The sequence below is a fragment of the Coregonus lavaretus genome, assembly GCF_964263955.1.
Source record: "Coregonus lavaretus genome assembly, chromosome: 37".
Lineage (NCBI taxonomy): Eukaryota > Metazoa > Chordata > Actinopteri > Salmoniformes > Salmonidae > Coregonus > Coregonus lavaretus.
The window spans coordinates 1,267,514-1,282,964 of NC_140024.1; the positions used below are offsets into that span (position 1 = coordinate 1,267,514).

A 15,451-nucleotide genomic window follows, 5' to 3' on the forward strand; every position below is an offset into this window, starting at 1 on the left:
CTCTCCCTTCTGCTAAATCCTTCTCCCTCCTGTGTCCCAACTTTGCCTCTTCGACCTTACTCCCTTTACGCATCAATTGACTCTCACTGTCCCCTTTCTTCCCGGCTGGCTCGACCCTCCCTTCCCGCTCTGTGGTTAAATGACTCACTGTGTATTAACAGAAGAGGGCTGCGGGTAGCTGAGCAAAAATTGAGGAAAAGTAAACTTCCGTTGGACCTATCATACTTCCACTCCCTCCTCTCTACGGCTTTGACGATTATGGAATTTTGGGTAACGATTAATTGTCATGCAAATGGCCATGGTTAGTCATAATATTTTTTTTCTTTTTTTTAAAAGTTTGTAATGTATCATAATGAATATTTGAAAATTAGCTACAACATACTGTACCTAATGAGTAAAACACAGCGTTGGTGATACCCCTGTCTCAAAAACAAATGGTTCTTACCAATTTGAATTTTTGGAAATGAACCTTCTCGTCCTGACCATGCAGTTCTGCTCATAAACTTATTACTAACTTGACCCTTTTAATATGAAAATGTAATTGCTATTGGGTAAACTATATCTACTTGAAAATAAAGTTGAATCCCCCCCCCCCCCCACTTCCTAAAATGAATGTATTAGACAATGTTTTTTAGTTCAGTTAAGGTCGTACTCTACAACATCCATAGAGTACGACCTTACCTCACACAGGAAGTGCAGCAGGTCCTAATCCAGGCACTTGTCATCTTCTGTCTAGACTACAGCAACTTTCTGTTGGCTGGGCTCCCCGCTTGCGCCATCAAACCCCTGCAACTTATCCAGAATACCGCGGCCCGCCTGAAGTTTAACCTTCCTAAGTTCTCCCATATCCTCCCGCTCCTCTGCACACTCCACTGGCTTCCAGTCGAAGCTTGCATACTTTTCAACACCCCGGTGCTTGCCTATGGAGCAGCAAGGGGAAATGCCCCTCCTTACCTTCAGGCTATGCTCAAACCCTACATCCCAACCCGAGCACTCTGTTCCGCCAGCTCTGGTCTCTTGGCCCTCTAACAGCCCAGTCAAAGCTCTTCTCTGTCCTGGCACCCCAATGGTGGAACAAGCTTCCCCCTAAAGTCAGGACAGCGGAGTCCCTGCCCATCTTCTGAAAACGTCTAAAAACCCTACCTCTTTAAAACTCCAAAAAAGAAAAAAGGCTTGTCTTTCCCTACTAGCACTGACTTTGCTGATAAATAATTTGTTGAGGGAAAATGTACTTGATACGATTGTGAAGTGTTGTTGTCTCACTTAGCTATCTTAAGATGAACGCAGTAATTGTAAGTCCCTCTGGATAAGAGCGTCTGCTAAATGACTAAAATGTAATGTAAAATGTAGTGTGCACTATATCTCTCTGACTGAGGAAATGTGTGAGTGCATGTGTATCTGTGTGTGTTTACGTGTATATGTGTGTATCAGCGTCACAATAACAGCATTGTGATCATTCAGAAACCAAGTTGAACTCTTGTCAAACCTATGCTCAATTCCTCCCTCCTTTTCCTCCCCCTCTCTCACGCGCTCTCTCTCTCTGGCTGATAGGGGTTTCATTTCCTGGCCAAACGTTCATTTAGGGGATTTTCAGTTGTGGAGATTTAGATTTTCCGTAAACACAGGTAACCCAGGGTGCCAGCAGAGAGAGGACTGTGTGTGTGTGTGTGTGTGTGACTGTAAGTTAGTGTCTGCGTGTGTGGGAGAGTGTCTGATGTGTGTGTGTGTGTGTGAATGAATGGCGGGTAACAAACCAATTGCACATTAGATGATGCCTTGGGAGAATGTTGATATTTGTTGCTTACTGCATACATTTTTACTAAACAGTGTATGATTAGTACACAGTATACACTTTTATTAAACAGTAGGCAAGAACAATTTCGAACATGGCCTGTGTGTGTCTGTGTTTGGTTCCCTGGTATCCTTACCTTGGCTGATGACGGCCTTACGGTTCCGTCCGTCCAGGTCAGCTCTTTCTATGACGTGATGCTTGGCGTCCACCCAGTACATGCGGTGCCCAGCGTAGTCGATGGTCAGCCCGTTGGGCCAGAACAAGTGTGTGTCGGCGATGATGCGCCGGTTGGAGCCATCCATGTTGGCATACTCGATACGAGGAGTGTTACCCCAGTCCGTCCAGTAGATCTTGCTGTGGGGGGTGGAAAAAGTCAGGAAAACTTAGGGTTAGGTTGTAGTTGTCCAACTAAAAGATAGGTCACATACAGTTGAAGTCGGAAGTTTACATACACTTAGGTTGGAGTCATTAAAACTATTTTTTCAACCACTCCACAAATTTCTTGTTAACAAACTATAGTTTTGGCAAGTCGGTTAGGACATCTACTTTGTGCATGACACAAGTCATTTTTCCAACAATTGTTTACAGAGAGATTATTTCACTTATAATTCACTGTATCACAATTCCAGTGGGTCAGAAGTTTACATACACTAAGTTGACTGTGCCGTTAAACAGCTTGGAAAATTCCAGAAAATGATGTAATGGCTTTAGAAGCTCCTGATAGGCTAATTTACATCATTTGAGTCAATTGGAGGTGTACCTGTATAAACACCATGGGACCACGCAGCCGTCATACCGCTCAGGAAGGAGACGCATTCTGTCTCCTAGAGATGAACGTACTTTGGTGCGAAAAGTGCAAATCAATCCCAGAACAACAGCAAAGGACCTTGTGAAGATGCTGGAGGAAACAGGTACAAAAGTATCTATCTCCACAGTAAAATGAGTCCTATATCGACATAACCTGAAAGGCCGCTCAGCAAGGAAGAAGCCACTGCTCCAAAACCGCCATAAAAAAGACAGACTACGGTTTGCAACTGCACATGGGGACAAATATCATACTTTTTTGAGAAATGTCCTCTGGTCTGATGAAACAAAAATAAAACTGTTTGGCCATAATGACCATCGTTATGTTTGGAGGAAAAAGGGGGTAGCTTGCAAGCCGAAGAACACCATCCCAACCATGAAGCACGGGGGCGGCAGCATCACGCTGTGGGGGTGCTTTGCTGCAGGAGGGACTGGTGCACTTCACAAAATAGATGGCATCATGAGGAAGGAAAATTATGTGGATATATTGAAGCAACATCTCAAGACATCAGTCAGGAAGTTAAAGCTTGCTCGCAAATGGGTCTTCCAAATGGACAATGACCCCAAGCATACTTCCAAAGTTGTGGCAAAATGGCTTAAGGACAACAAAGTCAAGGTATTGGAGTGGCCATCACAAAGCCCTGACCTCAATCCTATAGAAAATGTGTGGGCAGAACTGAAAAAGCGTGAGCGAGCAAGGAGGCCTTCAAACCTGACTCAGTTACACCAGCTCTGTCAGGAGGAATGGGCCAAAATTCACCCAACCTATTGTGGGAAGCTTGTGGAAGGCTACCTGAAACGTTTGACCCAAGTTAAACAATTTAAAGGCAATGCTACCAAATACTAATTGAGTGTATGTAAACTTCTGACCCACTGGGAATGTGATGAAAGAAAAAAAAGCTGAAATAAATCATTCTCTCTACTATTATTCTGACATTTCACGTTCTTAAAATAAAGTGGTGATCCTAACTGACCTAAGACAGGAAATTCTTACTAGGATTAAATGTCAGGAATTGTGAAAAACTGAGTTTAAATGTATTTGGCTAAGGTGTATGTAAACTTCCAACTTCAACTGTATCATAGGACAAGCACCATTCAGACTTGGGATCGAATAGTACTTGTTTTCTTTAAATAATAATTTGCTGCGCTAGATCAAGTTTTCCTGGTGCAATGGAACCAATGCAGTAGTCCCATAAGTGCAAACTGTAGGAGAAAAATCACGTATTTACCTGATTTGTTTAATATGAATAGTTAACTATTAATATTCTTAACAATAGTAGAGACATTTCTTAACTACCAATGCTGTGATTTTCATAAGGATGTTTCCCTCTAGCTCCCTGCAGCTGGTCTGGGCATGTAGTCAAGGACATGAGATAGAGATAAACGTGAGGAACAGATAGACCTGTATTGTTTCAATTTCTCGTTGCTTTTGAGTAACCTGGTCACACGGCATAAGACAAAGAGCCTCAGAGTGACCACGGTTTTTCAGTTCATCCTGTCTTTTACTATCTTCCAAGGGCACAGCTGTGTGGAGATATGAGTAGTAACGGAACTAACGTTATCACTTGTTTGTGCGCTATGACCCAATACACATAGCCACAAGAAGAAAACAAGGTAGCTCCTGATCTGCCGAGCAGGGGTGGAACCAGCCATGACTAAGCATTTTTAGGTCCACTATATAAGATGTCAGCATTTCCTGTTCGTTGGGCTCTCACTCTATCCAGTTATTTAAATAAATATTTAGTTTAAGTATAACTCTGACTTGTGTGATAAGTTTGTCTCTCCTCATTTGATAGTATTTAAAATATCCACCACATTTGGCGACGAGGATGGGATCTGTTACTTCACCTGTTGGTCGCCCCTGAAGGTCTGGGTAAACTGTGCACAGGGGATCCCCAAATTGGGATCTCAGGGGAACTGCGCACCTAAATGAGCAGCTGGATCCACCTAAGATCTGCGAGCAAGCGGGCATGGGTGGATACCAGATCCCGAACATAGTATTGAGAGAGGGGAGCAAGATGATCCAGCAATATCCTGATTGGTGGTTGACCTTGTCTCTCCTCATTATTGAGAAGGAGGCGAGCGAACCACACAAAGTCAAGTTTTTATGAAAAGCCTCTGTTACGTGGGCTCTGAGTTTGTATTCCTGTGAGAGGGGGCACCTTGGAGGCGTAAGCAGGGCAGAGTCAGAGGAGAGTCATCTGACAGCACTGTCAGACTCAAAGATACTCTGCCACTGGTCTGTTGCGGGCGACTTAGAGCCGTCCTGACACTGAAGTGATCACAGTGGTGATTGGTGCGGTCTGTAGGGACGAGGGGCCAGAGTGTCTGTAGATATGCCAGCACTTGGTGAAGTCCCATTGGATGAAGGACCTCTGTCTGAAGGGTGTGCCTCAGAAGTGGTGAAGTCAGATTATTTTAAATGTGCTAGCCAGGTATGCCCTGCAGGAGCCAGAGTGTTGGTAGAGAAGCCAGCACTTGGTGAAGTCTGTACCACAGTAATCGCAGTAGGTGATATCTCCGTGTGGAGATAACACCACGTTCTGGGCAATATTTTAATGGAGATATGAATTTCCCTGTTCATATGGATAAAATATAAAATCAGAAACAGCACTAACCGGCTTTCTTTGTTTGTCTACCCCTGTGGGTGTGTGTCTGTGTTATCTGTAAGTGTGTGAGTGGAACAGGAACCATGGGAGCACACGGGAGCAAGGGACATGGTATTCCAGATCCCCCCACAGGGGCCCTGAAGGTTATGTGCAGATAAGTGGGGAAGGGGCAATCTGAACCAGGTGAAATTACAGATAGGGAAGGTGGTTTTCCGTTGACAGGGACACTGAGTCTAACAATGTTAGACAAAGTCAGGGAGAGACTGACAGAGTATGAAGGGACTAAAAAAGGTACAAAAGATCAAATAGGCTGGGTTAAATTTAGAAAATGGGAAAGAGAGACAGAAAGGCGTACACAAAGACAGGACCCATTTGGGGGACAGCCCCGTCAGAATATGGTAGTGCAGACTGCGGAGGAAGGGAGAACAGATAAAGACGAGATAATGAGAAATAACTTTTCTCCTCCCAATCTCTACCCAGTGCTGTCTGGGCCTGTGGCTGCGGCTGTCGACCTCCCTCCCCTGCCTCCGCCTGATCCAAACGACCAAGTGGACGCTCTCGCTCTACACCCCACTGTGCCTCCTCCCCCAACTCCACAGTTCACTCCTGTGCCTCCCCTAGTAGCAGCAGCGGTGGACAAACTGCTCTCTGGACTGGCCATGCTGGCGGTGGGAATGACGTCAACTCCCAAACCACAGAGGAAGGGTATGGCTGGGGGAGCCAGACAGCGGACAGGAAGAGTCGTAACCCGTTCCTCGAGGGCGCTCCCCCAACCAGCCCAGACGACAAGACAAGACCCAGAAACTACCAGCTGCTCAGTTGACATTCTACCAGGGGGCTGCACTAGCAGCTGCTGGAGGGGGTGTGAGTGGTGGAAGAATCTGCTACAACTGTCGAAAACCTGGCTACTTCGCCGTAAGCTGCACTCAAACTGCCCAGCAGCCAAGGGGAAGAGGCAGAGGTGGATCAAGAGGTAGAGGAGCCCCAAGGGGGCTCAACAGCCATGGCAGCCGCCAACCAACCAATGGCCAGGCCCACAAGGGGGCTCTCAAGGCAGAGGCCAGCCTGGGGCCTGGCAGATGGGGCCGCCTGCACAGACGGCCCTGTACAATCCAGGAGAGGAGGAGAAGGGAGAAGTAGTTGAGTTAGAATTGTCAGAGCAACCAGAACATTTGTTTTTAAAGAGCCATACCCTTCCTCGAATCAAGCCAACAGTGGAGGCTTGCATCAATGTTGAGTGAATAATATTTATTGTTGATACGGGAGCTACAATGTCTGTGATTAACTGTAAAGGCTATGACAAAACCTCCCATATCTAGTGAAACAGTCAAAACTAGGGGCTTCAGGCCTCCCATTCAGAGAGCATGTAACTATGCCTCTGCCTGTCTCCTTTTATGAGGAGAAGTGTCAGCATCAATTTCTCTACTCTGACCACTGTCCTGTCAATCTGATGGGCAGGGACCTCCTTTGTAAACTGGGCATCAACATAACATGTGGCCCAACCGGTTTAACCATTATTCATGAGGAGGAGGAGGAAGAGGGGGAGCAATTGACGTTAATGTCTGAGTTTTGTGACTGGTATTATGCATGGGACGTTGATAAATGAGGTGCCCAATATGGTTCGTGTTTTCTCAATGGGCCAAAACCCATTGGGGTCACGAGGGCAGTTATGTCTGAAGCAGGCTTACATTGCACCTCCCATTTCTCACCATTGACAAGAGACCTGAGATGAGAACAAATGGCTGTTAGAAAGTGTAGCGCCAGAATCTATCCAGTATGAAAGGTTGTATTGTAGCAGTGATTCCTGTGCTTTGGGAGTTAATCTAACCCCTGCACAGAAAGAGCTCTACATGTTTGAAGATAGTGCACCACATGTGTCCCTGGCAAAATCATGAAGAGTTGAGTGGGAGGATACTGCAGTTTGGATAAAGGGCCTGGTCAATGCTGTTGATTGGGAGATTGGTTCAGATTGGTCAACATTCACCCAGCATATTGACATATTGTTACCCCCTCAACTGGGACACAGCAGTTGAGAGGGGTGTGTATGGACTTGATCAGCCCTCCTTTGTCACCAATATCATGCTTTTGAGTGAGGACTTGCCCCTCTTGAGAGGTGTCCCTGATTGCCTATGGACAAGGGATAAGTATGATTTTGGCAGGATGAAGGGGGCTGAGCCCCTTGTAGTCACTCCGAAAGATACCAGGCCCCCTCTAGAGCACAGTATCCACTCAGTAAAGAGGCTATTGCGGGTATCACACCTGTACATGCCTCACTGTTAGAGCACAGAGCGTTAGTCCTGTGTCCAGAGTCACCTTGCAATACCCCTATCTTGCCAGTAAGAAAAGCCTCAAGGGATTGGTGTTTTGTACAAGGTTTAAGAAAAACCCAGTGTAAACCTGGTACACAAAATGTTTGAAATGTCTTTAAATAATGTCTGAGGTCAGTGATGTTTGACCTGTTGCATACTTAGAAATGCGCCTGTTGTAAATAGAGGTTTGCTCACAAGGTCGGCTCAGTAGGAGTGGAATATTGTCTGAACGCCCAGATGCTCCTGCAGCAAAGCACCCCCACAGCATGATGCTGCCACCCCTGTGCTTCACAGTTGGGGTGGTGTTCTTCAGCTTGCAAGCCGCCCCCTTTTTCCTCCAAACATAACGATGGTCATTATGGCCAAACAGTTCTATTTTTGTTTCATCAGACCGGAGGACATTTCTCAAAAAAGTACGATCTTTGTCCCCATGTGCATTTGCAAACTGTAGTCTAGCTTTTTTATGGCGGTTTTGGAACAGTGGCTTCTTCCTTGCTGAGCGGCCTTTCAGGTTATGTCGATATAGGACTCGTTTTACTGTGGATATAGATACTTTTGTACCTGCTTCCTCCAGCATCTTCACAAGGTCCTTTGCTGTTATTCTGGGATTGATTTGCACTTTTCGCACCAAAGTACGTTCATCTTTAGGAGACAGAACGCGTCTCCTTCCTGAGCGGTATGACGGCTACGTGGTCCCATGGTGTTTATACTTGCGTACTATTGTTTGTACGTTGTTGGTAGGGCATTTGCAACGCCAGGGTTGTGGGTTCGATTCCCACGGAGGGCCAGTATAAACAAATATAATGTATGCACTCACTCTGGATAAGAGCGTCTGCTAAAAGACTAAAATGTAAATGTAAATGTAATGAACGTGGTACCTTCAGGCGTTTGGAAATTGCTCCCAAGGATGAACCAGACTTGTGGACGTCTACAATTTTTTTTCTGAGGTCTTGGCTGATTTCTTTTGATTTTCCCATGATGTCAAGCAAAGACGCACTGAGTTTGAAGGTAGGCCTTGAAATACATCCACAGGTACACCTCAAATTATGTCAATTAGCCTATCAGAAGCTTCTAAAGCCATGACAAATCATTTTCTTGAATTTTCCAAGCTGTTTAAAGGCACAGTCAACTTAGTGTATGTAAACTTCTGACCCACTGGAATTGTGATACAGTGAATTATAAGTGAAATAATCTGTCTGTAAACAATTGTTGGAAAAATTACTTGTGTCATGCACAAAGTAGATGTCCTAACCGACTTGCCAAAACTATAGTTTCTTAACAAGAAATGTGTGGAGTGGTTGAAAAAAGAGTTTTAATGACTCCAACCTAAGTGTATGTAAACTTCCGACTTCAACTGAACATGTCATATGTTACATCTGGAAGGTTTTCTATTATTATAATTTTTTTATCTTTACATATGGTGTGAATTTGTCATATCATTTTATAGAAGATTGAATCCATAAGTGCAAACTGTAGGAGAAAAATCACATATTTACCGGATTTGTTTAATATGAATAGTTGATGAACAATTAATAAGCTTAACAATAGTAGAGACATTTCTTAACTACCAATGCTGTGCTTTTCATAAGGATGTTTCCCTCTAGCTCCCTGCAGCTGGTCTGGGCGTGTAGTCAAGGACATAGGAAAGAAATAAACTTGAGGAACAGATAAACCTGTATTGTTTCAATTTCTCGTTGCTTTTGAGTAACCTGGTCACACGGCATAAGACAAAGAGCCTCAAAGTGACCACAGTTTTTCAGTTTATCCTGTCTTTTACTATCTTCCAAGGGCACAGCTGTGTGGAGATATGAGTAGTAACGGAACTAACGTTATCACTTGTTTGTGTGCTATGACCTGTTACACAAAGCCACAAGAAGAAAACAAGGTAGCTCCTGATCTGCCGGGGAGGGGTGGAACCAGCCATGACTAAGCATTTGTTGGTCCACTATATAAGATGTCAGCATTTCCTGTTCGTTGGGCTCTCACTCTATCCACTTGGTTGTGTGGTATTGCGACCAGCTCCCTTATCGATAAGTTATTTGAATAAAGATTTAGTTTAAGTACAACTCTGACTTGTGTGATAAGTTTGTCTGTCCTTATTTGATAGTATTTAAAATGTCCACCACAAAACCCCGTCCATCTGGCACTCCATGCAGGCTCAATCAAACAACGTTCAAAGTATTTAAAAGAAAATAAATACTATTCGAACTTAGGTAATTCATAGTTTTTATCAGATGCCACTGATGTCAGCTGTTTGAATAACTTTAAAACTTAACTGATCAAGGTCACTGACACGTTCTCCACCCTGGTTCCTGTCTTTCAATCATCTATATTCTTTGGCTCTCAGCATTCATAGCCAATTTACCAACCATCCTCTCAATTACCACATGCAAATTAGCTATTTGATGAGCTAAATTAGTAAATTAATAGTTTCCAACTTTTCCATGTCGCTAGAGGTCACTGTGGCATATTAAAGGTGCCCACCAGAGGGCAAAGCCACCCCTATTTTGACGTAATTCCTGTAATTGTTTAGGTTCCACCTCCCAAGAATGACACAGGCTACTTATAGATACAGTACCAGTCAAAGGTTTGGACACACCTACTAAATCAAGGGGTTTTCTTTATTACAACTATTTTCTAAATTGTAGAATAATAGTGAAGACATCAAAACTATGAAATAACACATATGGAATCATGTAGTAACCAAAAAAGTGTTAAACAAATCAAAAATATATTTTGATTTGTTTAACACTTTTTTGGTTACTACATGATTCCATATGTGTTATTTCAAACTAGCCACCCTTTGCCTTGATGACAGCTTTGCACACTCTTGGCATTCTCTCAACCAGCTTCACCTGGAATGCATTTCAATTAACAGGTGTGCCATGTTAAAAGTAATTTGTGGAATGTCTTTACTTCTTAATGCGTTTTCCATAATCACAAATATTGTTGTAAAGGAAATCACACTACAAACTATCACCCTCATGCTCTTAAGTAAATCATGAATGTTATGGATACATTAGAACTAGTGGATATATGGAGACTTAAATATCCTGACTTGTGAAATATACATGGCGGAGTCTCAATCAAGCTAGTCGTCTTGACTTCTTTCTTATGTCATTCTCGTTGGCACCAAAAGTTTAAAAAGTGTTGATAGGGTACAGAATGCGGTCGGACCATCATATAATTGGCATATACATTACTCTTACTGAATTTCCACGTGGGCAAGGATATTGGAAATTTAATCAAAGCTTATTGGATGATAAATTGTTTTGAACTAGGACAAAGGAATTTATAACTGAATTTGTCCGACATAACATAGGTACAGCAAATCCTCTTATTGTATGGGACACTTTTAAATGTGCCTTCAGAGGCCATGCAATTCAGTACTCATCTCGAAAACAAAAGCAATTTAGGTCAAGAGTTCATACTAACAAAGGAAATGGAAGGTCTAACAGAACAGATAGATAGCAATAAAAACTGTAACATAGAGGCTCAGAATAAATTACAGAAAAAAACAAAAATAAATGGAGGGAACTTATTCAAGAAAGATCAAGTGTAATATATTATAAAAATAAAGCAAACTAGATGGAATATTGGGAAAAATTCACCAAATTATTTTTTTAAATTTTCAACATTAAAAAATAATTTACTGAAACTGGTTACAAATGACAGAGTCATCCATTATTCACCAAATTATATTTTGAAGGAGGAAGCAAAGTACTTTAAGCATATGTTTTCGTATGTATATGTATGTATATGTATGTATGTATGTATGTATGTATGTATGTATGTATGTACAGTGAGGGAAAAAAAGTATTTGATCCCCTGCTGATTTTGTACGTTTGCCCACTGACAAAGACATGATCAGTCTATAATTTTAATGGTAGGTTTATTTGAACAGTGAGAGACAGAATAACAACAAAAAGATCCAGAAAAACGCATGTCAAAAATGTTTTCAATTGATCTGCATTTTTTTGAGGGAAATAAGTATTTGACCCCTCTGCAAAACATGACTTAGTACTTGGTGGCAAAACCCTTGTTGGCAATCACAGAGGTCAGACGTTTCTTGTAGTTGGCCACCAGGTTTGCACACATCTGAGGAGGGATTTTGTCCCACTCCTCTTTGCAGATCTTCTCCAAGTCATTAAGGTTTCGAGGCTGATGTTTGGCAACTCAAACCTTCACCTCCCTCCACAGATTTTCTATGGGATTGAGGTCTGGAGACTGGCTAGGCCACTCCAGGACCTTAATGTGCTTCTTCTTGAGCCACTCCTTTGTTGCCTTGGCCGTGTGTTTTGGGTCATTGTCATGCTGGAATACCCATCCACGACCCATTTTCAATGCCCTGGCTGAGGGAAGGAGGTTCTCACCCAAGATTTGACGGTACATGGCCCCGTCCATCGTCCCTTTGATGCGGTGAAGTTGTCCTGTCCCCTTAGCAGTAAAAACACCCCCAAAGCATAATGTTTCCACCTCCATGTTTGACGGTGGGGATGGTCTTCTTGGGGTCATAGGCAGCATTCCTCCTCCTCCAAACACGGCGAGTTGAGTTGATGCCAAAGAGCTCGATTTTGGTCTCATCTGACCACAACACTTTCACCTAGTTCTCCTCTGAATCATTCAGATGTTCATTGGCAAACTTCAGACGGCCCTGTATATGTGCTTTCTTGAGCAGGGGGACCTTGCGAGCGCTGCAGGATTTCAGTCCTTCACGGGGTAGTGTGTTACAAATTGTTTTCTTGGTGACTATGGTCCCAGCTGCCTTGAGATCATTGACAAGATCCTCCCGTGTAGTTCTGGGCTGATTCCTCACCGTTCTCATGATCATTGCAACTCCACGAGGTGAGATCTTGCATGGAGCCCCAGGCCGAGGGAGATTGACAGGTCTTTTGTGTTTCTTCCATTTGCGTTTAATCTCACCAACTGTTGTCACCTTCTCACCAGCTGCTTGGCGATGGTCTTGTAGCCCAGTCCGGCCTTGTGTAGGTCTACAATCTTGTCCCTGACATCCTTGGAGAGCTCTTTGGTCTTGGCCATGGTGGAGAGTTTGGAATCTGATTGATTGCTTCTGTGGACAGGTGTCTTTTATACAGGTAACAAACTGAGATTAGGAGCACTCCCTTTAAGAGTGTGCTCCTAATCTCAGCTCATTACCTGTATAAAAGACACCTGGGAGCCAGAAATCTTTCTGATTGAGAGGGGGTCAAATACTTATTTCCCTCATTAAAATGCAAATCAATTTATAACATTTTTGACAAGCGTTTTTCTGGATTTTTTTGTTGTTATTCTGTCTCTCACTGTTCAAATAAACCTACCTTTAAAATTATAGACTGATCATGTCTTTGTCAGTGGGCAAACGTACAAAATCAGCAGGGGATCAAATACTTTTTTCCCTGACTGTATCTAAGAAATAATATTGGTTATGTGCTTGACTAACGCATACAATTTTGGAAAATGTATTTGGCAAACAGTGCATTCTCCATACCCCTTACCCTTTTTCCTCACACATCAGTGGTATCAACAGACGAAGTGGAGAGCTGCCATCCAGCTGCAGGGACGAAAATAGTACTACGACTACGGGGGGTGGGGAGGGCCAGAGATTTTTTCTCCTCGTCTGAGTCCTATGATTGGTTCAGCTCCAACTTCAGAGTCAAAAACCACAATGTGCCTACCAGAAGCTTATTTTTGCGTATTTTAGGGTCGTTTTTTGTACCAGCATACTTTGACCTGAAATGGTGTGTATGGTACACACAATACGTGCAGGTTGGCAGGTAGGGATAGAGAAGAGAGAGGAGAAAGAGAGAGATCCTCCTTACCCCTCTATAGGGTGCAGTGCGATGGCTCTGGGTTTCTCCATGCTCTGCCATAGGAGGACCTTGCGGTGTGTTCCATCCAGATTGGCCACCTCAATACGGGACGTCCCTGAGTCAGTCCAGTATAGCTTGTCATGGATCCAGTCTATAGCCAGACCACCTAGAGGGCGAGAGCAGGGTCATGTTCATTAGGCACCAAACGGAGGAAAACAGACAAACAGACTTGACTTAATAAAAAACAGTCTTTTGTTTTCCATTGCAAAAGTTTTAAAACATGTTATGTTGCATGCCCTAATAAACACAACCCTGGTAGATTAAAATGTGGCAAAATAATCAGCGCTGTTGAGCTATCTAGTTTTTATCTAGGGGTTATGGTTTGGGGCAAACGTTGGGTAAAAGTGTAGAAGCTAAAATCACATTTGGGATTAGAGGGTGACAGGTAGCCTAACGGTTAGAGCGTTGGGCCAGTAACCGAAAGATTGCTAGTTTGAATTCCTGAGCCGACTAGGTGAAATATCTGTTGATCTGCCCTTGAGCAAGGCACTTAACCCTAATTGCTCATACCACACACTTGTACAGGTTACACAGAACAAATATAAGCCCCCCTATTTGACCTTTTTGGGTTAGAAAATGCCATCCATTTGTCTTCTTCAGCAAGGCCAGATTGTGTTGACTCGTAATTTGTCCTAAACCTTGCATTATGACTGTTGCAGTGCTGTACATACTATGTTGATACATGTTCTGACCATAGTAAACCCATGTGTGGTCGTAGTTATAACTGGGCTTTCCTTTAAATAATTGTGTGTGTTTAGAATGTAGCATGACCATCTGTGATCGTATCCATGGTGGTGGAAACCACCTGCTATGCATTCTACCGTGTGTGTTTTGACCAGAGTTAGACCATAAACGGTCATGTTCATACCTGGACTCTCTAAGCCAGTGGAAACCACTTCCTCCACGTTGCTCCCGTTCAGGTTGGCCTTCATGATGCGGTCGAGCGTGACGTCGGACCAGTAGACCAGCTCCTGGTTGTGGTGGAAGTCCAGAGCGATAGCGTTTTCCAGGTTGTTCAGCAGCAGAGTGTACTCTGACCGGTGGGGCAACACCTGGCGGATGTCTATACGGTTAGCGAACAGCAGCACTGGCTCAGGACCTAATGGGGGAGTACAGAGTAGGGTAAAGAGAGGAGGGTATAGAGAGGAGGGAGGGAAAGGAGAGAGGGAGGGTAGTGAGAAGCAAAATGAGGAGAGTGATAGAAAGAGGGAGAGAGAGGAGAGGGTGTGGAGTTGCAAGGGATAGAGGAAGAAAAACTCAGCTCTTGCAGGGAACTCCAGCCATCACTTTCAATAAGACCCAACATTAATATTAGTCAGTCAGTCAAGTACACCCCCTGGCCACTGGAACCCAAGCAGAGATGCTCGACCGGGGTTCACCAGTGATACACACCAGATTTGTGGGGTGCTGTATTAGCAATGTAATGGACCCTAGCTCCATATCTAAATCTAGTACAGACCAGGCCTGCGTTTCAAATGGCACCCTATTGCTTTATAGTGGACTACTTTAGTACAGTAGTGCACTACAGGATATAAGGTGCCATTTGGGATGCACGCAAGCACTCGCTTTTCTGACCTTAAACTATTAGCTAGCTTCAGCCACAGTCCAACTCCCCCAAGCTAAGCAAGGGATACGGTTACAATTAAATGCAGATGAAACATGTTTGCATGTTTTAAACACAACTATGATGCATATGGGTCACCCACTACCCAGGGCAGAGTAAGGGAAATGGTTTGAATTCCAAGAAACACAAAACCCTGATGCATTTCAGGTAAACACCTTCCCCAGGCGCTCGCAATCCCTCCAAATGTTGAAGCCAAAGGTCTTAAATTGAAAGGTTGTGAGTGGACTCACCCAGCGCCTTGCAGCTGCGCTTGTCAGGCCTCAGCTCGTAGCCCTGCACACACCAGCACTGGAACCCCCCCTCTGTGTTGGTACAACCCTGGCTGCAGTAGCCCTCCTCTGCACACTCATCCACATCTGGGAATGGGGGGTGTAAGAGACTATGTGATGGAACTGCAAGTGTAAACACCTCAAATATATACATTTTCAATCAACTCATTATAA

General features: G+C 43.8%; 1 protein-coding gene across 2 annotated transcripts in view; it reads right to left on the reverse strand.

The window, feature by feature from the left end:
* Positions 1 to 15,451, reverse strand: part of LOC311111695 (low-density lipoprotein receptor-related protein 4-like) — a 201,856-nt gene that overhangs the window by 47,431 nt on the left and 138,974 nt on the right. For both annotated transcript variants that reach the window (XM_084154489.1, XM_084154488.1), the window contains exons 11-14: positions 15,239 to 15,364; positions 14,253 to 14,483; positions 13,334 to 13,490; positions 1,929 to 2,146 (exon numbers count right to left, since the gene is read on the reverse strand). In XM_084154489.1, coding sequence (XP_084010615.1) covers positions 1,929 to 2,146; positions 13,334 to 13,490; positions 14,253 to 14,483; positions 15,239 to 15,364 — 732 coding nt within the window. The remainder of the gene's footprint in view (positions 1 to 1,928; positions 2,147 to 13,333; positions 13,491 to 14,252; positions 14,484 to 15,238; positions 15,365 to 15,451) is intronic.